The 22,637-nt window shown below is 35.1% G+C and overlaps 1 protein-coding gene across 4 annotated transcripts in view; it reads left to right on the forward strand.

Annotated features, from left to right (window-relative positions):
- Nucleotides 1–22,637, forward strand: part of LOC123677072 (protein O-mannosyl-transferase TMTC1-like) — a 397,650-nt gene that overhangs the window by 372,997 nt on the left and 2,016 nt on the right. For all 4 annotated transcript variants that reach the window (XM_045613516.1, XM_045613518.1, XM_045613519.1 and 1 more), the window contains 7 exons: nt 5,347–5,658; nt 9,463–9,627; nt 11,674–11,787; nt 15,415–15,558; nt 19,706–19,911; nt 20,174–20,309; nt 20,379–20,511. In XM_045613516.1, coding sequence (XP_045469472.1) covers nt 5,347–5,658; nt 9,463–9,627; nt 11,674–11,787; nt 15,415–15,558; nt 19,706–19,911; nt 20,174–20,309; nt 20,379–20,511 — 1,210 coding nt within the window. The remainder of the gene's footprint in view (nt 1–5,346; nt 5,659–9,462; nt 9,628–11,673; nt 11,788–15,414; nt 15,559–19,705; nt 19,912–20,173; nt 20,310–20,378; nt 20,512–22,637) is intronic.

The following is a 22,637-nucleotide window of genomic DNA, read 5'->3' on the forward strand; positions in this document are numbered from 1 at the left end:
AGGAAAAATATCGTATTCTAAATATTCAAATTTGCATATTTAATTGAGAATCACTCAAGTAAATATATTTCATTCAATATACATTTATAATGATATAGTAAAATTGTGGATTTGAAAATATATCACAATCCGACAACGTAATCTAACCATGTTGAGGATATGTAAAAATTGCGTATACTCCCTCTATCTATGTTTGCTACTCTATGACCGAAACCAACTCAATAAGAAACTGAATTAAAAACAATTATCTACTCTAAAAAACACTGAAACCATAAAATAAAGATAAACATTAATAAAAATTCCACTAATAAAGATAATAGACGATGAGTCGTAGACAAACATCAAATATTGGGCCAACTACATATATGCTAGAGTGAATAGATTAGCAACTGGCACTGAGGGCTCCATAAGGCGAGAATAATTTTGAACAAAAGACTTTTGAACACGCTAACATCCAATACTAAACAACAACAACTTAACATCCAATATGAATAAGCAGAAAACAACTACCACAATAAATATAACTGGGCAAAACGATCAGATTGAAGGCTAAGAATTCACATAACTGAGTTGTCGGAGAAATGCTCGAATTGAATACCATAGATATTTGGAACAGTACAAGAATCGAAAGAATCCTTGGGAGAAAAGCAAAAAAATTTCATTATATAATCGTTTTATTTGCTACGGTTGTTTACTTCACAGAAAAAATGTTTCTGCCATGAATGCTTAAAACCGACTCCTTCGCCATTTTGACACACGCAGTTTTTTTAAGCGCTTGTTTTACTCAACCGAGAGTTGATGAAGAGAGAATATATTATTCAGAAAAAGAAGAATTCGAGAAAATATAAATTGAAATTGGGATTTGGTATTCAGAAAAACGAAATTGTAATTCAGAATTGGTTACATGTACTTCAGAAGTGAATAGCAATGTCTATTAACTGTTTTTCATAGTGTACTGATACCTCATATTCGCTACTGAATTACATAAAACACTATCGGAAATTGAATTGATAATCTCTAAAATGCAATTTTCCTTTTCTGAATAAAATCCTCTGAAATTCAATTCAGGATTCTGAATGGCAACTTTATTTCTCTGAATTCCTGGAAATATATGTTATGCAATATAATATACTTTTATAATGATTTAATGATTTTCATACTTGAAATTGTGAATTTGAAAGTATATCACAATCCGACAACGTTATCTAACCATGCTGGGGACATGTTAAAATTGCGTGTACTCCCTCTATCTATGTTTATTACTCTATGACCGAAACCAACTCAATAAGAAACTGAACTAAAAATGTTTGATCTCAACTTCACCCCATTCTAATGGAATAATTGAAGCGAGAAACTCTTCACACTACGTTAGCTGCAGGTCGTTCTAATAACTTATCCCTCCTCGTCTCCTTGCTGAAACTTCGATTATAATAATTCCGGTAGTCCAGGAGGCGTGAAAGGTACAATGGGATCCACAATTGCTAATATTCTCCCCACTTGCTCGCAGTATGTTTGAGGGAGGCATCTGCTCCTGAATTAACAGTGTGTAATGCAGAAAATGCTCCTTGTAATTGAAAAGGAAGATTGCAGTTCGCATAATAAATGGAACCTTAGACTGAATTCCGGAATATGGTGGAGAGTGAATTGCTTTCGAATTCACGGTCTGTGGTTCGAGGTTTATTTATATAACCCACTTTATTCGACTAGTGTTGATTACAGAAAATAAATTGTAGAAAAGTTTCGGTTTGAATTTTTCAGTCGAAGCAAATTCGAGTTGCTACATGAGTTGAATTCATATGTTATTGCATACGAACAAAACTTTCACTTAAAAGTGGGTAAACTGCTCTACAAAATATCTGTCTATGGGTGAAGTGATTCAGTATGATGAGGAGTTCTGATGATACGATCCTCCTGAAATTCGGCATGAACATTCGATTGGATAATTAGGCGAACAGACATGTTTCAACTGTTCCTTGTTAGTTTTTCGGTGCAAAATCGAAAATAGCCCTGATATATATAGAGTTATGCTACAATTCTACTCTGTATATATTTCTCGTTATAACTATATCTCTATTAAGAGTTTGGAAAAAACACATACATTAAAGTATTTATGAACAGAAATATGTATTTCTCTATTTCAGTATCGTAATAAGTTCATTACAGAACAGAAAACAGTGCTGAAATGAATTCATTATAGCATTGTTTCCAGTTATATTTTTCGTTTTGAGGTTGTGTATACCGACTTCCAATCCTATCAAAATTCAACACAAGTCAAATTGTCAATATAATATAATTTGGATTCAGTGCAATGATTTGCGACATTATATTCGCAGTTTCTCTTAATTCTTCTGGTGTTGAATCGATTTCGTCAGACGTAATTGACGAGTTTATTGCGTAATTATAAATTATTTCAAAATTGGAAACGTATTCTTCAAATTGAAATTCCGTAATCTGTCAATTTTCGTAACAGTCACACCAACTGCCAAGATACAAAACAAATGTCACTAGGATGTATAATCTGAATTTTTCATTGAATTTCGACAATATTTCACATAACTTGATTGAAATAGAGAAAATATCGTCAAATGCTCGTTGTTGAAGGTAATTCCAACACTCATGCCAGTTTTCCAAAACTCTCTCCTTCGTCGCTCTTTTTCTAATTTCGCATTCGTATTGGAATAGGAGCGAGAATAGGAGCCCATTCTGCAGCTTGTTTTGGAATATACTTTTAAGTATTCATTACAAAATTACATACATTGGTCCCTTATTAATCGAAAATTTCCTTTTATATGACTTTTTTGTATGGAATTTAGTAGGATACTTTCGATGGAAGCTTTTATATTAGCCGTTCATCATGTAGATATCCCTTTGTCCTTGATATCGATTTTCCATAGTTTTAATATCGTCCTGATGAAATTTTTCTCCTCGTGTTCTACTAAAATCGACAAAATTCTCTGCAGAAAGCAATCTAGGTGGTTGGGGAAGTACGAAAATTTTATAATTTGAATGGATAGTTTACACTAATTTGATGTGATTCAGCCTTATGATTGTCAATAAAATATTTACTCCTTGAAAAAAATTATCACTTGAATTAAGTCTCGTTCATTGATCTGATGAATTGTTCATCTCCTAAAAGTTGATTTATTTGAGTATAGTCAAATGCACCGGATTTTAGTAATTTCGCACTAATCCCAGGGAATTCACTTCAAAAGTACCCAAAACAAATTCCATCTCAATTTAAAGCTTCCACAAAGTGCCTCATCAACCCCAACTTGATATGCAAATGCGAAAGTAATATTTTTTTCCGTTTTCTAAGCTCCTTGAATCATGATATCTCTAGAAGTCCAATTTCTGTCCATCCAGTTTTTATTTTTGGCTCTGTAGTCCCGAATACATCAAAAACATCAACATCAACATGAAATAATAATAATATTGTTGTATACATTCGCTTGAAAATAATTATCTCAGAAGTTATTCAACTTTACAGAATGTGATCATTACTTATTTCAGTTACAAGTCAATCGAAATCATTTTGGAAAATTGATTAAAGGCTGTTTTGATACGAAATCCTGAATAACAACCATTATTCTCCTGACAAGTTTTATTTGAAAGAAAGGGGAAACTGTAATTACATATCATATCATTTCATACTCACTTGGTGGTACAGAGGTTGTGTACTCTGCGTTAGTCCTCTCTTGTGCTAACCTATAGTCAACATATCTTTGATGAAATCTAATTTACTACGACTACTTGTTACATTATCCAAATACATACTGAATGTCACTCCACATTGTTATTAAACTGTACTGAAATCCAGTTCCATGCTATCCCACGATGGATCGTGGCTCTAATTCCTGACAAGATGAGATTTCAATGAACAGTCAGTATAACAAAGATCAAGGGTGTAACTTTATACTTAAGGGACGAAATTTGCATTAGCGTGAAAGGTCCCCATCATCTCACTTCAAATTTCCAAGAGGAAATTCACATATGTTCTCGGGTTTAGAGTCGCTTGATGAATAGAAGGCTTGTGTTAGCCGAAGCTAAGGTAATTTTATATCTATTCTAGGATCTTTTTCACTATAAAACGGATCAATAACCATCGACACTCATTAAGTATTTTTGAAAAATATTCTACTTCCTAAAACTCAAAATCTCTGGAATCTATTTCATTCTAAAATCACAGTTTAATAAAGCTGTCAATTCTATCGGCTGTTGAAATATAACAAAACACGATTATTCTTCCAATAATTAAATGACTGATCAATTAACAGCGGAGTGATATTCTAAAACAGATATGTCGCATAAAAATCCATACAAATTAATAGAAATATTTCATGTTATTAAAATATGGATATTATATAGAATGTTTTAGTGACTTTCAAATATAAAAACATTATTATATTCTTTCAGAATGTTTCATTCAGAGAAATGAAGTTTGCTGCTCAGATGAGAAAACTGGGTATTGATAGTGACATTCGCTATTTGTCATCAAAGACCTATTTTCCCTGCTTCCGTTCAGGCTGTAATAGTTGATTTTTGCTGTAACGGATATGCTTTCAACTTATCTAAACTTCTACAACTTTCCTGCAAAATCCAATTCTCCCAAAGAGTTGTTTTTTTCGTCTCTGTGATACTTACCTCCTTGTAATCAATACTGTTTCAGTAAAGTGAATTACCAAACTTTCTGAAAATCTTGCATACCTTTCGATAAAGAAACTTGGGTGACTTCAGCTAAATGACAACTCAAACATCAAAGATTAAACGATATTTCGATGTCATGGAAAGAGTTCTGTATCAAATCAGAAAAAATATTACGATCTATGAGTTCTGCTTTGAGTTCATTTATCGCAGAACCTGATGCATCTGAAAATTATCATTTCTCAATAAAAACAGGAAAAACATTCGTATTGAATGTTGATTTTCATTTCACCATTTCGCGAAAATATACGAACTTCAGATCTTCACTTGAATGATGAAATTAGTAACCTAGGAACATTTTTTAAATTGAATAATTATATTTTTGTTAATTTACCTGGCTACAGAACTAATACTGTCGATGACCAATTGGCCTTTGGTCAATAAATAGCGTTTGTTGTTTTTGTTGTTCAGCTGTAACAGTATTCCTAAGACAAAGTCACAACGTTCTACTGAATAAATGAAAGGTGTATATGGCAGGGTCCATTGAGTGCCATACTGAAGATTCCATTAGTCTCTCCGGGGTGAAATAGCACCTCTTGAGGGTGCACCTTCAAAATTGGCTGAGACCAACTCACTAAAACATAACAAATTTTTTCGTATTTCTTTCTTCAAACTTTTTTAATCTGATAAAATGTTTTGTTTCAGGATATTGACGTTCTGCTATCTGGCAGCCTTCAACTGGTGGCTCCTTCTCTGTCCCGTTACGCTATCCCATGACTGGCAGATGGGTTCAGTTCCACTAGTGACAAGTATATATGACTCGAGGAACTTAGTCACATGTTTCTTTTTTTTGTTGACTCTGTTCTTAGTAGTGAAAAGTGTCTGTGATTTTGAATATCAAAAACATGTTCCTGTTGTTATGGGATTGGGTCTGTTGGTGTTGCCTTTTCTTCCTGCTACGAATTTGTTCGTAACTGTCGGTTTCGTAGTGGCAGAAAGAGTTCTATATATTCCCAGGTGAGTTTCATATATATTTCTATGATTTTTTTTTAAATTTAATATATGACATCAGAAGATTTCCAAGGAAAAAATGTACTGGGTATATGAACATTGGTAGAAGGGGCAGAGGCCATACTGTCCTAGCCCCAACAATAAAGTATCACAATTCAAGAAAATTATTCCAGAAACGTATCTTTGCGAATTGATTGAATAATTGTAGGTTATTCATAACAATGGTTTTAAGGTGCCTTGTTTTTTTTTGGACAACCTGGTTGAAATACTGAGTTGATGAACCTTTTTAAAATGAGAAAATGTATTACAAAATTAAATCAGTCAAGTTAGGACGGTAAATATCAATGACACAAAACCATGCAATATATGTTGATTGATTGATCAATCTTTTAACCATGTGTTTGGCTAGTCACCATCGACACATTAAACAATCTGCAACACAAATCACAAACTATTTTTACAATTTCAACTTTACAAACACTTCAGTATCATTTTCAACAAGACTCTTTCAAATTATGGAGCTCCAAAATGGGACGTGAAGAAAAGTAGTCTTCTCACCGTGACAACCATTTTGGAACTCCTGAAATAGATGTAATTCTTGATGTGAGCACAAAATCTTAACGATGTCAGAAAACTGCTATTTAACATTAACAGAATTATTACTGCGAAAAAATCTAACAGGAATATTAACAATGTGTGAAATTAAATAGGTGATAGAGAAACAATTATGAAATCCACAAAGATTTAAATTTGGAAGTTTACTGATAAGCAATTAAAATTGTCAACTGGAAGAATTGGCTCGATCCTTGCTTAGGTTAGATCGATTCAAATATTGCTCTGTGGGTTGGTTGGAGTCACAATTGAGAGTTTGTCCAATTCAATTACAAAAGTTGTTACTCAGTTAAATTGTAGATCTTCATCTGAATTTAATCGTTACTAAAAATGGGCCCTCAGCCAAATTTTTTTTCTCATATCCATTATAATGGCTTTATGTAAGTAATTCACTATTGAGGTGTCGTATTCAAGAAGATCTCAAGTTGAAAACAAGAAAATTCAAATCAAACAATTTCAACCCAGATTATTAAGTTTCAAAAAAAGCTGGAAGATCGAAAAAAAATAATAATATGAACAACAGTGGTATCTAAGTATGGAAGGACGAACTTATTACAATTGATAGGTGAAAATGGAAATCACAATGGCATAATGCTAACTGAAAATGGAGAGTATAATAATGTTTTCTAATTTCAATTTGAATATTGAAAATTTGAAATAAATTTATATGTGTGAATTATCACAATAGAAAAAGGAGAAATTATGGAAAACTGATCTGTAAAATCAACAAAAAAACCATCGAATTCTCATGTTAAACGAAAATTGAATTGTTACAAAGATTCAAACGGAAGTTTTGTCAAAAATTACATAAAAATTTGGGCGACACGTAGAGCTTGTCTCAGTTTTTCCCTCGACCTCTAATAAGGACGATATTTCACTAGAGTAGCCTTCATGTTATAGTTAAGTAGTTTCGCCATTCAGTTTGGTTATCAGCATGTTTCAAATGTAGCTATAATCCTCTAGCCATATCCTGATTCATCATGCTCATTAGATTTAATTTATATGCCCGTGAAAGGATTAATTCAATTTGATCCAGAGCTGCTCCGATACGGTCTGAGTGCCTGATATGGTTCCCCAATTATATCACCATTGGTACACAGATTTGTTCAGAAGTGATTAATTACCATTATGATGATAATCTGTGCTAACAAGATCGGTTAGACGAAAGGTAAAGGCTGCATAACCTGTTTCCGATTGTCTGAACTGACATTTCCTGGACCAGCGGATTGAAAGGATAATTCCTTCCCGCTATCCCTTATACTGTTCAGGTTTGTGTCAGATAATGTAAGGAAGAGGGATCTCCCAATTTGACGTACCGTGATTTATTCATTTCGGACCAAAAATCCAGAAACTCTAACTGAGTTAAACTCCATTTTGACATTGAATTAGGATTATTTATCGGGCGTCCCAAATTCATTGTCTTGTGAAGGAAATCTCTGAATCCCACTTGAACTACAGAAACGAGAAGTTCTTCATAATTACTGGACCAATACCACTGGTGCTATAAACATAAATCAAAAACATTTCAAAGGTACTTTGTTCAGTAGGATCCATTGGTGTCATCATTTGTTTTTTATTACAAAAAGTTTTGGAGGTATATTAAAAACTTGTGCTTTTTTTCAAGTGAAAAACATAAAAATTTCTATAAGAAATAAAATCGCCTGTTTTCGCTTTTCGAAAATATATAACATGATATATAAATTTTTCATCAATCTGAGAAAATCATCGAAATTTTTCATTTCATACGACAAAATAACCAAGTGCTCAAATATCTATGATAATCTCTGGAAAAATCAAACGATGTGGAAGCCGGAGACCGTGGTGGCCACCGAATATATTAATCATTTTGAATTCATAAATTATCATAGATAGATATGCAATTGGTTGCTTCTAAAAAAGGTAGGTCTACAACTTTCCTTCCGCCATTTTGAAATAGACAGCTGTACCGGTAAGTGGTAATCCGAATAAATAGATCGTAGATATCATACAATATTCTTAGGTATTTGTAAACATAATGCCATCGAAATATTCGTCGATTTGTTCTGCATCATGAAGTTATTCTCAATTGAATATAAAGGCTTATGAACCAAATTCTTGTTATTTGCGGGAGGTTTCAATTTTCTGCTTCTGAGGCTCATAGAATGCTCTCAAATACCTATGGTGAGGCCGCTATTAGTGGAAGAACGTGCCGAGTGGTTTCAATGCTTCAAGAACGGTGATTTTGATGTCGAAGACCAGCAAGGCGGTGGAAGAGGGAAGGTTTTCGAAGATGCAGAATTGGAGGCATTACTGGATCAAGACTCGTTTCAAACGCAAGAAGAATTGGCAAGATCATTAGCAGTGACGCAACATTTCAAAACGCTTGAAAGTCATGGGAATGATTCAGAAACAAGGAAATTGGGTGCCGTACGAGTTGAAGCTGAGAGATGTTGAATGGCGTTTGTTTGCTTGAGAACAGCAGCTTGCAAGGCAAAGACGAAAGGAATTACTGAACCGCATTGTGACTGGAGACGAAAAAGGAGTTCATTACGATAATCCCACGCGCAGAAAATCATAGCATATTCCTTCTATGCTCAACATTTGATGGACCAGCGCTGCTTAGTGTATTATGAATTGTTGAAACCGACTGAAACAATCACAGGCGATCGTTGTCGAACGAAATTAATGCGTTTGAGCCGGGCATTGGAAGACAAACGGCCGCAATACAGCGAGAGACATGATAAAGTGATTTTACAGCATGACAATGTTTTTTACAATAGAGCCTCAAATTTCGGGAAGAAACGTCTGAAGCAAAGTTGTACACCTATCCAATAAACCGTTCAAGTTTTTTTTCAAAGTGTCACTAGACATCCAGTATTACTTCATATAATTTTTCTTAAAGGAACTGGTCTTATGATCGAATACTTTTTCAGAAGTTTGTTGACAGCTTTGAACACGTAGAAAAATATATTCTGTTCTATATTATCATTCTGATTTTTTTTCAAATAATCGCTGTAAGTGATAGCGAAGCTATTTATTCTTTAAAACAATTACCATTAGGTTGAACAAGAACGAATAAAAGTGAATGCCACAGTGAACAAAAAGGCGATATTCAATTATTATTGCTGAAGATTCATTTCTTTTCAGAATGACACAGAGATACATAAAGTCTTTGTGTTGTTTAGTAGTCTGTTTAATATTCTCATATCATTTTTTCAGCTTGGGATGCATCCTCCTTGTGATATATGCTCTTCAGATGCTGTGGAGCTCCTACCCCAAACATCGCCAAACCATCCTGTGTTTCGTTATACTTATGCTCACAACGAGTTGCCTAAGGACTATAATAAGGAACAGGGATTGGCGTTCCAGAGAATCCTTGCTGAGGTAATAATTAATCTTACGTTTCGAAAGATATTTAGAAGTTGTTCTTGTGACGGGAATTGATAGCGCGTCAGAGTTGAAGAGCCTTGAAGCGACTATCAATCCAGTGGATGATTCTAATGAAATGATCTCGAGAATTAATGGTAACTGTAAGATGATCACATCAGGCTCGTACTTTGCTTTTTGTCGGATATGATTAGCTAAGATTAAATTCCTTCATCTTTGTTTACCAATTTCAATTTAATTATATTTTGATATTTTTAGATGTGGAGATTCTTTTCAATGATACAAAAGGATCAATGCATACATTGCTCATTTATATAAAAATTAATTAATATATTTTTACTTTCGCTTTCCATACACCAGATCTATTTATTTTCTAGAGGGGAAGAGCTGTCTATTAAAGAATGATTCAAATCATAGTAAACAGACTTTTTCGATGGATCACTTCAATTAAATACATTCATTTCAGTTCCTCACCTTATGAAAGGTTTCTCGATAAAAGGTTTCATTCTGATATTGAATAACGAGTATATTTTAGGAGAAATCAATGAATGTTATTTCATTGTGAAGGAGAAGGTATACCATAAATGATATCAGTAAAATGACCGACAAGCCTGTGGTTACAGATATTGTTCTTGAAATTTTCCAAACAAATTCGCACATTTGCAGCTGTGTATCCTCGATAACTTCACGAATTACATTTTTAAGGTCATGAATCTGAAGCAATTGTTAATACATCTTCGAGAAATAACATGAACAGGAAAGTTGTTTTTTGTAAAACTGCGATTTTTTTCGTCACTTCTATGGCATGTAGCGCCGTCTTGTTCATAATAAACGTCGATCACATCAATATCTTCCAACATACATATAACAACATTTCTTATTATAACTTCTGGCGTTTCATTCAATTTTCACATGATTCAATTGTTGTTTTCCGTTTATTCTGGGTTCACTGATAGCAAACCAGCAATAGTGGGTATATTTTGTTGATATTCTCCGTTGAGCGTAGATGCAAAATACATAGTGAAAGGTTATTGGAAGGTTTCATAATCCATGAAAAAAACTCCTCTTTATAAAGATGCTCTATTAGAAAGTCGCCTTTAAAAGGAGCTTGAAAGTAGCGCACCGTCTTTTAAAGAAAGCTTCCTTTTTCATTCGTAGCTGTTGAATTTCCTTGAATTGGCTATTCTGAGAACCAATTGCATATTAGAAATCGAAATGTTGTTGAAAACAGAAGAGAAATAGGTATAATATTTTGTGTATAAAATGATATTGAACGGAGATAATTGACACAACAGATCTAGGCTATGTTTCCCAGTCATAGAGCATGCGCCAACAAGAAAGTCCCTTTTTCTTGTCACAAAGGGATTTTATGATGAAGAATACTGGAAAGCTTTCCTCAGCTTAAAATTGGTTCATGGAGCACGTTTCATTTGTAAAGGAGACTTTTCACGAAAGAGGACACTTTTCTTTCGATTATGGAACTGACCTTAACCCTCACGTCTTATAAGTGGACGCCATGACACCTATTAGCGTTTTTGTTCGATATTGTCAAGGAAATAGCTGACTAGTCATATAACACAGCAGAATTTCAGAAGATTTAATGACTTGTCTACTGAAATATTGTATCATTTGGTAAAGTGGAGGAACACTTAAGAGAGTACCTTATCCTTAGGAAACTCCCTTCGAATAATCTTAGAACCCATGAATCAAGTCAATGAGAGGGACATCATGGCTGTATCTCTCCACTACGGAACATCAAAATATGTCAACCTGACAATATAATTTCCCCTCGGTAATAGAGGCCCGTGGGCAGAACTTGGAATCAAATCCGTCTACTTCAAGTCCCCCAACTTTCCAGTGTTCTTCAATAGTCTGCTCACGGTTGATAATGCAATATCGTTTTCACTCAGGGAACTTCACAATTCATTATTAGCCCTCAAAGTTATACCTGCAGATCTCGCCACAGGGCCCTTGGAGCAGACCTGGCGAATGAGAGAATCGTGCTAATTCCCAGACTAAATGTAAACTTCTCCCTTTTTGCAGGGCGGGATTAATGACGTTACCTCACAACGCCAAGATGCATTACAACTATGGGAATTTTCTGAGGGACTCGGCCCGACCTGAATTAGCGAGAACCCATTACCACAAAGCTTTGAAGTAAGTATTCTGTTTATATTTGTTTCGTTTGGTCCTGCAACGGCTTGATTAGATTCCGGTAAGGAGATATTCAAATTTTTAAATCTTGTTGTTGCGAATTAAGTACGGTTCTTTTGAAGTTTTCGAAAGGCACGGAGGCGGAAGCACGTTTGTTCAATCAGGGTTTGTCTAGCTAGCTGGGTTTCGTAGAGCCAGATGATTTTTCATAGAATGAAGCGCCTTGTGAGGTTTGTAGGTTTTACTATTTTTCTGGGGTAAAACCCAAAGGGCTTTCTAATTTCCGAAACTTGTTGTTTTTGAAGAAGAACCTCCTTTATATTCTGCTGATTGATGTTATACCTGTTAAATTATTGTGTTGCCAACAAGAGCTGATAGATTGTTGATTTCACTCAGCACGAATATTTTCCTCATACAAAAAATTTTAATAACAGGAATGTAATTATCGAAAAGTTGGAGCATTAATTTCATTGCAAAGCGAAAATTACAACCCAAAAACATCTCGTTGCTAATGACACCATAAACAACTGGTAAATGTCAAACAAACTTCAAAGTATGTCGAGTTTTGGTAAATGCTAAATATAATTAATCGATCGAAGAAAATATAGTTAAAAATTGAACAAAAAAACCGAATTCAACAGACAGAATATAAGTCGGCAGGTGAAAAAGGATATTTCCTAGACCAAGTCTATAAATACTCTACAGGGTGTTTCCTAAACATGCGGCAAAAATTCAGGGGGTTGTTCCTCGGACTATTCTAAGAATATTTTGTCCTTTGATGATTTTTGAAAAACCTATTTGTTTCGAAGATATAGGGGAAACAAAATTTCAGATAATAACATTTTATTATGAAAAATTACATGAAAATTCAACTCAACCTACAAAAACTGTTGAAAATGACCACCTCTAGCCAGCATACAACCATCCAATCTTCTCCTCATTGACTGCCGAACCCTTTCAAAAACACCAGGATCATTTCTTATTAAGTTACACCCAGCAATGATCCGATTTCGCAAGTCTTCCACTTATCCACTTATCAATTTTTAGTCAAAAAACTGGCCGTTTTTAGTAATTGGAATGTTGTTAAACAAATTTAAAAATAAATTGTACCTACTTAGTAAACACAGTGCGGTACGCATTTTTATTTAAACTATTATTAATTTTAAAAATATGAAAAATGTTGTTCGCCCTGTATCTTCGAAACAAAGAGGTTTTTCAAAAATCATCCAAGGACAAAACATGCTTAAAATAGTCCAAGGAACAACCCCCTGAATTTTTGCCGCATGTTTAGGAAACACCCTGTATATTAACGGACTGGGCATTCAATATGCGCAAGGAGAATTTTGAGGAATATTATGACCATAAAATACTGATGTAAACGTATTACAAGGAGTATGATGCTTGGTTATCCATTCACCGATATTCAATTCAAATCAGCTAGGGGTGCTTAACTTAAAAAAATAGCTCCGAAGCATTACCCAGAAAAAAGTGAGAGATCAGTATTTCTCAAACATCACGGATCAAAAGTTGTGTTCTCAATTGTTTTGAAGATACACCAGGTGGTTTGAAAAAGACCAATTTAGCTGTAGCAGTAGCTGATCAATCTCATTCTCCAAGAAAAATGAGTTTCATAATAGTGGAAAAACGGGAATGATAATTTTTAATCCCATGTTCTCAAAAGCAACAAAGGCTTTGAAAACACATTAGTTTTCCACTGAAATTGTGGATTCAAAATAAAAGGAATCCTGATTTGGATCCAATTCGATTGAAAGAAAAAAATTGAAGAGAAGCGGGAGGGAATTGAGTCGAATCGACTCTTCATAACTGTAAACAGATCTTGAAATTCAGACAGAGCATGGTATAAGAATATCCATGTAGAACGGAGTACAATGAGCTCCTGGATAGCCATTCAAACATTTAGATATAGGTACTATAATTGAAAAAATGCTTGTAAATGAACTATGTTGCCAACAACTGAATTTCGTGTCGAATTTCGATTCCTAATTAATGTTTTAGCTGGAACTGTCGATGTGCCTGTGTTAGGTTCATCTCAATCAGAATACCAAGAGCTTTCACTACTGCGTGTTCAAATGTAATTTTCAGTTTGTGTATTAAAAATGAATTTGTTTAAAAGCGTGTTCAGCACAATTTTATTCTTTGAATAAAATACAGACTTCGTCTGTGAACAAAACGAATACTTTGTCTTTGTGAGTATTTAGACATTTCGCAAAAAAATCGAATAAAGAGTTTTCCCGCCGAAATATGAAATCAAACACTTGCGATTTTCAGACAAAATGCTTTCTTGCAAAATAATCGGTAATTCTAACGCACTTGTGCAATTCCAACCAAACACTCTTCGTTCAATAGATAAAATACGGTATCATTTTCTTTAGGGCCCTTTCTAGAATGGGGGAGATCTTGATACTCCAAAAGAAAGCTTTCGCAACATTTTCGAACTGGATTTTAGAGCATTATCTAGAGGAAAATTTCGCGAAAATAAATTACTAACAGCGTTAGCAATTTACATATAGGGACCAGGAATATCTGTTACTTATCTACAGAAACAGAATATACTTTGAGGAGAAAACCAGAAAACCAAGAATAACTTGACATAGGTTGACCTTAACTGAGCGAAACGCTGAGTACTGCTGTACAAATTGCCCAAGAGCCCAAGATAACCTAACTTCATCATTTTATGAAAGCTGGAAGTTTTTCTGTGCATGTCTCCTATACAGGTGAAGATGACCAGCGAGTTTGAGTTGTGTTTACTTTGGCAGGAAACAGGTAGTAAAATATACCTGAAATTAAAATAATATAAAGCTTAATTTTTCCATATTTCCTTTGGGATAACCTAAGAAACTCTATTTAATGGATTCGGTCCTTACTTGGCGGAAATTCATTATAAATAAAATAAAACGAAGTAATTTCCACTATGTTATTTAAGTTCAGAAATGTAGCCTGATGAAGCCACAGTGTGGCGAAACAATTGTTGCTAACAATTAAATAACATAGTGGAAATTACTTCGTTTTATTTTATTTTATCTAAGAAACTCGTCATCCATTGCTGGACACTTTCTCTATTTGAAATAAAGACTATTTCTATTCTCCATGCTGAGAAAGAAAATGAAAGAGTACTTCAAATTGAAGTATAAAGCATAATTTTTCCATATTTTCTTTGAGATAACTCAAGAAACTCGTCATCCATTGCTGGACACTTTCTCTATTTGAAATAAAGACTATTTCTATTCTCCATGCTGAGAAAGAAAATGAAAGAGTACTTCAAATTGAAGTATAAAGCTTAATTTTTCCATATTTTCTTTGAGATAACTCAAGAAACTCGTCATCCATTGCCGGACATTTGCTACCCCCAGCCATACACCCCTAGCTTTCTCTATTTGTAAAGAACACTATTCCTTTTCAATTCTCTTCTAATTTGTACCATAAACGCTCCAGGAATGTGTTAATCAGAACCAATCATCGAGGCATTCCAAAACAGCACCGAGTATGCATCCGGTTCTATCGTTTACCTAATTGAAACGGATCGGTATGCGAGCTAATGACAAACTTAATCGAATTCCGATAATATTTGCTCGATATCTGCGAGATAATTAATGGCCATTGAATTTCCAGACTGTGGCCCACCTATGCCAGCGCCCACAATAATTTGGGAACGCTTCTGAGCGGCGAACAGGAAGCGGAACAGCACTTCCTTGCCGCCATCCGATATTCGTCTGACCACGTGAACGCCCATTACAATTTGGGCCAACTCTATCGGTAAGTTGGAATTATCTACTAGTTATGGCTACTTATCTAGATCCTCGCTGTTGAAATTTATGCTGGAGAGGAGCACTCTCTTGTAATGGGGTTGCATTTGGTCATCCATGTTGGAGTGGAGATTCTCATTTACTTACAGTCAGTGATATGGCCTGAAATGAGGCGTACCTCTTATTTGAGATAAAAGCACTTTCTTTTTTCAACCCTCTATTTTCCATAGGAAAGTACTGAAGTTAAGATAAGAGCATTCAAGCGCCATTGGAGTCTGTATATCTAGTCTCCAATGGCGCTTGAATGCTACTCATCAATTAGTTATGAAGTTGTGTGATCTCCAAAAGTGCAATTGGTGCATGAATGAAGAAGCGTTAGAATGCTCCTGGCTTCTCGTCAGTCCTTTTTTCATCTTTTAAGGTTAATTATTATGCTTTTTGGGACCTTTGTCGGTACCTTGAAATTAATTGCTGAGGAAAACATACTAACTGACAAAGAAATTGCAACACTCAGAAGGAGCTTTTTAAATTTCATTTTTTTTTCTGTAAAACGTAGATAGTACAGCACGGATTAAATTCAATGTGGAAAAAAAATCGTGGAGGTTTTTCATTTTTATTACTTAAATATTGTAGTCGTTTTTCCCAAGTTTTTTAAATTTTACAACAAACCAGCTATTCGAGGAGATCCAAAGTCGATGTTTAGTTGTTGATGAAATGCCTAGAGCACGTGTACGCGGAATTTATCGCCAGCTCCATCTTTGGCTGATGACTGGTTAAAAGAACAAGGCCATCCTGTTCTCCAAATGGTTTAGCTCCGGTTAAGGTCTTTTGGACTGCAGCATTATCGACCGCATCTTTGTGTTATCTATGACGGTTGAGCATCGCCGGCAACGATGACAGTGGTGCAGAGAACGTCAACATTGGAATGTGTAATGGCATCAGGTCGTCTTTTCTGATGAATCTCGATTCTCCTTGGGTGCACATGATGGCCGAAGAAGGGTTAGACTACGTCGGAAAGAAAGACGTGAACCTCAGTTTGATGTTGAGCTTGATCGTCATGTACACAGGACAGTAGGCGTTATGGTATGGCGAGCTATTTCACGTGCGAGTAAGTCACCTTTAGCCTTTACTCGAGGTAACATGACAGCGCTGCTTAACCTTCAAGATATAGTGGAGCCATATGTTCTCCCTTACCTTAACCGGCTCGAGAATCCAATATTTCAGCCCGACCTCATGTTGCCAGAGTTAGTTTAAACGCAGCGACCGATTTGAATCTTTTGCCATGACTGCCCAGATCCCCCGATCTTTCGTCCATAGAGCATGTTTGGGACGTCATGGGTAGCAGGATTAGAAATTTACCCCAAAGACCTTGGCGGCTCTGAGACATGAAGTACAGGTAGCTTGGGATAGTACCCCTCAAGAAGAAATAGACCATCTTATTGCATCAATGCCGAGACGTGTTGGGGAGTGTATAAATAATCGCTGTGGACAAAAACATTTAACTCTTTCATTAAAGAAAATTGTAAACCCTTCGTGTTTTTCTTCCAAATTCAATCATTCGCTCCTAGCTATACTATCTATGTTTTACCAAAAAAAAATTTAAATTCAAACAGCTCCTTGTGGGTGTTGCAGTTTCTTTGTCAGTCAGTATATTCAGACCAATGTAAAAGATTCTCTTTGTCAGAAATCGTTGAAAACCATGGACAAATTGAATGAAGCTAATTCTCCAAATTTCCATTGGTTATCTCGATCTCGTGTTGCTGGTTAGGTTCGGGACTGTTAGCTTACCGTTAGTAAACAAATGGTGAGATTTTTCGAATTCTCAGGAATATTTCAGGAACTCAAATTCAAGGAATCAATTTCTATTATTATCTCCACTGAAAAAACATTGAATGAACTGATTTGAATCTACAATTCTCAGGAATTTCATGGAACTCAAATTCAAGGAATCAATTTCTGACGCCTATTATTATCTCCACTGAAAAAACATTGAATGAGTTGATTTGAATCTACAGATTGAACAGAAAAGTTATTGAAGAATAAATGCACCATAAAATGCTTGACTTCTCTGTTTGTATTCAAATCGCCTCTAGGCCTTATGATATTACTTTCAGACAGCTCCTTCGTTTCCCGTGTAGGGAAAATTATTTCACGAAGCGCTACAGCGCCGATTTCGAATAAATGAATTCATATTCATGAAACTCAGTGTCGCATACCCATACCTAAAGCCACTTTATGATGGCCTCCGTAATGAAAATTGGCACAGCACGTGAAAAGCAATTACTCCTGGAATATCGTGGAAACGATAGGGAGTTTTTCATTCGAATTTCTTAATAGAATTTTTGCCGCAAAAAAAATTATCTAAAGAAAATAAGAGAAATTCTCAGTCGGTATGGAGAGCGAGGACTGAAATCTCGTTTCAAATTATGTTTTGTGTCGAGCCTTTCCGATAATAATTTGTAATTCTGCAGAAGGAATTGAAATTTTCGTCCAATCTCCATTTCAATCGTCATATTCCAAATATTTTTCTTGCTCCTGTATTATTCTTTAAAAAGCCTCATTTTTCTTTTACGCTTTATATCTTTTGTAGCAAATAATTAAAAATATATATTTCAATACTCAAAACATGTATCCAAGAAAACTCATTTGAAAACTTGTGACAACATGGCTACCTAGAGGCACAAAATTTCAATAGGATAGGATAAACATCTCTAAATGATAAACTGTTATTGGGATTCCTGCTTAAAAAGAATTTGCATATTTTTATAAATTTGATCTGCAAAATTTTCATACTGGATCATTTAAAAGGTTCATTTATCAGGTTACACTCAAACTTCTGATGCACTTGATTCCTCGAATGAATATTGAATCAGAAATTATTATTCCATTTTTCGATTTCAAAGCGAAATTCTGCATTTCCAAATTTTATAACACCAACACGCAAAGAATAGACCCATTTGATAATGGAGATTTATTTCAATTAATCTAATGCATTTCTCTACCCCAGGCTCCACATATGTGTACAACAAAAATGTTTTTTCCGAAAGTACACCTGAATAATTTCATGGTGTTCATTTTGTGAACATTTTTTCGACAAAATTTTCTAATAACATGAAAACAAACTGATGAGATTTCATTCCCGCCGGTGACTTTGCAGGCTGTACGATTCGCGTAAAGTTATTTGCCCAGTTGGTCATCACCCTTCATTTTTTGTCCCATATTGTTTCACTGCTCAACATTATGAACTTTAATTGGCGGGAACGGATAACACAATATGTGTGAAATTACATTTTTCTATTCTGTTATGGATATTTCATAACCACATAAAATTTGAAATGAAAATGGATGCACCAGAAACACATTTTTGAGGAAAGATTAATGTATTGGAACTCTTCAGAAACCATTCTTTGACTTTATCGAAAAAGCATTCGAAGGAACGAAGGTTTTGAGTGAAAATGATGGACCTCAACTCAAAAAGCAACCGTTGTTCATTAATTTTTTTTTTCCATCAAGAACTGAAATAACATTTATTTCATCTATTCAGAATTTCTGCTGTAAATCCATTCGTCCATTTTTTTGTTGGTCTCTTTCTCTCATTTACACACAGCTACTTTTTTTTTGTTGAAGAGTTTGTCATCCATCTATAACTTATGTTAATGAAAATAATAATAAAACTGAGAAAAGCACTTGTTTGAATTCAAGAGCTTTCTATTGCTTGTTCATTTATATGTAGTCTCCAAGGGCAAAATTGACGTATGGATGAACGAGCATCAAAATCCTACTGACATTACGACGTCTGTACTTTTCTAAATTCCTCTTCGATATTCTTCTTGAATTTTCTATTGTTCTTATCACGCTTTTAATACGAAATTTATCAGGAAGTTTGTTATTGATATTTTATATATAGAATTTCATAATATTGCCCCATTATAATCCTACGACGTAGTTTCAAATACCTATTTGTTATTACCTACTTATTCCATCACAGAAAAATTGTCAATTCATCTATTTTCATGCAAGAGAAGATGAGGATAGATTCGTTATCAATGAGTCAAACCTCTTCATTCTAGACCATTCCTGGTTCAAAAATCGATTTTTTTTTCGGAGAACGAGAGCTCACTGAGACATACCTCATAAATCCTCTTGTTCGATTGCAGAAGGTCGAACAGAACAGCTGATTCTGAAGGGATGCTCAAGAAATGCATCAGCATCGATCCAAGGTTTACACCTGCATACTTGGAACTTGCCAGACTCCGAGGACCTAATGATATGACGGTCGGTCCAATTTTGAAACGAGTCATGCAGCTGAACGTTGATGATCCATATTACGGAACATTATATGGGAACTGGCTCTTCAGTAAAGGTAAATGGGGAAATCTCCTTTATATTCACTAACATTAAAGTGAAGGAACTCGGAAGGAATAATAGTTTATCATATAGTAAAATCTTACATCAAGTATCATAATATGTAGTACACATAAACATGTTATAACAATAATTCGAACAATTACTCATACTCTTTCGTTTCCAAATATTCAAGTTGTAGGAATTATTCCTTCTAGTGTCACTTGATACATTATTTCACTTCTTCACTAACAGAATCATTCAACCAAACAAAATTCTAGGTAATTACGTAGCTGCACTCAACATTTATTGGAGTGTCCTGCAGAGATCCAACTCATACCAGGAGGCACTACTGGGAGCTGCTAAAATTTTAAGGAAAACGGGGCAATCATCCAGACTTCTGCAAGCAATCACTCGGTTTGTATGATTAGGAATTATTCATTATAGAATTTATCAGAACAGATTTGATAAAACTTTTTCTTATAGGTGGCATGCTGTTCTGAGGCAAAAAAGAGGAGAGATTCCTTTGAGTCCTCATGTTTATCTACAAGGATGGCATCTGAAGAAAGAACTCAACAGAAAGGCAAAAGTTTATGACAATTGCTCTTCCACACTATTCGTAAGTAACAAAATTATATTAGGGTTATGGAGAGATATCCATTCTTTATTTGTTCATTAGAGAGGATGCCATTTTCAATGATATTTCATATAAATTTCTCTGATTTTTAAACCACAACCTGTAGATGAGCATAATTTCAATAATACCGGTTTTTCATTATTGACATGAAGAATACTCAAAAGGAAGAAAAATTCAATTGGTTGCAAATCCAAATGATATCGATATGATGACCATTCAGCCTAGTCTCCAGAGCTGTTTTCCACTAATTAGAGTTACTGCCTGAGTAGACCCCAAACGAATGCTTCAGCGAAAAAAAATTAGATCAAATGATGAAGTGATCGAGGTTGAATCCTAATTCGAAAGCAAAAACAGAGAAGGAATTGGAAAGTGAGAGGATCTTTGGAGTAGATGCATCACTCTTGAACGTGATTATTTTGACGAATATATTCGAATTTTTAGGAAAAAAAAAACCTAGGTATATTTGTTCTGGTTAGGCCCGAGTCTTCAAATGAAGTCTCAGATAGAATTCCATTTGAGTTAGACTATCGCCATTTTCAGGTACGTCCTTTGGGATTGTTTTGTCGCAAACTCCTAGGTGCAGTCATCAGTAATGCAAATTGCAGAATTTCGAGTCTAGGTCAAAATACAAAGTATTCATCGTGCTCTTACATGCTTACGATTTCTGTTGAAAAATCTCTCGAGGACGATTCTACCATCGGATGTTTTCTGTAGGGGGCAGAAGCAACTTCGAAAAAAACTCTCATCGTTAGTGGAGTTCATCGGTCATCGAATCAATTACGAATGTTCAGATACTCGTAACGAATTTCCGAATCGCATATCTGATGAGACTTATACAGATTGATTTTAATAATTGGCGCTGAAAAACTTCGAGAGTAGGGAACAACTGATACGAAAATTCTGAAAACTCGTGTGTTACGGTCAGCGAGCAATAATTCACTTCCCGCATTCGATTTCAATCAACCACAACGTAAAATTATTCACGCTAAAAACCAACCATGCAATTGCTACGAAGCGGGTTTTCTGGATCAGATGATGAGCGTATAGGAAATTTCTAAAAATAGGCCATTTTTTTCGACAGATGTAACGTGAATTTTTCATTCGGATTCAGGTGGAATGCTGCATATGTTGCTGATATTTTATTCAGTTCATCCGACCCAAACAAGGATAGGTCCACGGCTTCATGTGGTGCACTAATTATATCTGGATTCAGATATCTCTAGATATCGTGAAAATAACTGGAAATGAACAAGAATGATGCAGTTCGAATATAGCAAGATTAGGGCCTTTCAAATTAGGTGAACAATTTGGACTAGGCCAAAGTTTCGTTTATACAGGGTGTAACATGGGTGGTTGGCATTAGCCTAGTGACTGTTAGTTTCAGAAATACAGGGTAATTCATGAAAATTGGTCTGAACTTCTGATATCCGTATAACTTGGAAGCTATGACTAGTTGCTTGAAAACGTTTTCCCTTTAGGCATCAAATAGAATCTATCTACGGCTGAGGCTCATCGAATATTCTCAAATACCTATGGCGAGGCCGCTATCAGTGCAAGAACTTGCCGAGAGTTTCATGTTCAGTATTTGGTGGGACCAGCTCGGCGAAGTGTATTTTGAGTTTTTAAAACCGACTGAAACAATCACAGGCGATTGTTATCGAATGCAATAAATGCGTTTGAGCCGAACATTGAGAGACAAACGGCCTCAATACATCAACGAGAGACATGATAAACTGATTTTACAGCATGACAATGCTCGACCCCATCCTGTGAAAGTGATCAAGACATACTTGGAAACGTTGAAATGGGAAGTCCTACCCCACCCGCCTTATTCTCGGACTATCACTGGTTTCGATTGATGGCACACGGCCTAGCTGACCAGCACTTCCGGTCTTATGAAGAAGTAAAAATTGGATCGATTCGTGCATCGCTTCAAAAGATGACCAGTTTTTTCAACGCGGAAGTCGGACGCTGCCCGAAAGATGGGAGAAAGTAGTGGCCAGCGATGAACAATACTTTGAATCATAAATGTTTAACCAGTTTTTTACAACAAAGCATCGAATTTCGGAAAAAAACGACTGATGCAAAATTGTACGCCTATGTATTCA

This window comes from Harmonia axyridis, chromosome 3, assembly GCF_914767665.1.
Source record: "Harmonia axyridis chromosome 3, icHarAxyr1.1, whole genome shotgun sequence".
NCBI classification, from domain to species: Eukaryota; Metazoa; Arthropoda; class Insecta; order Coleoptera; family Coccinellidae; genus Harmonia; species Harmonia axyridis.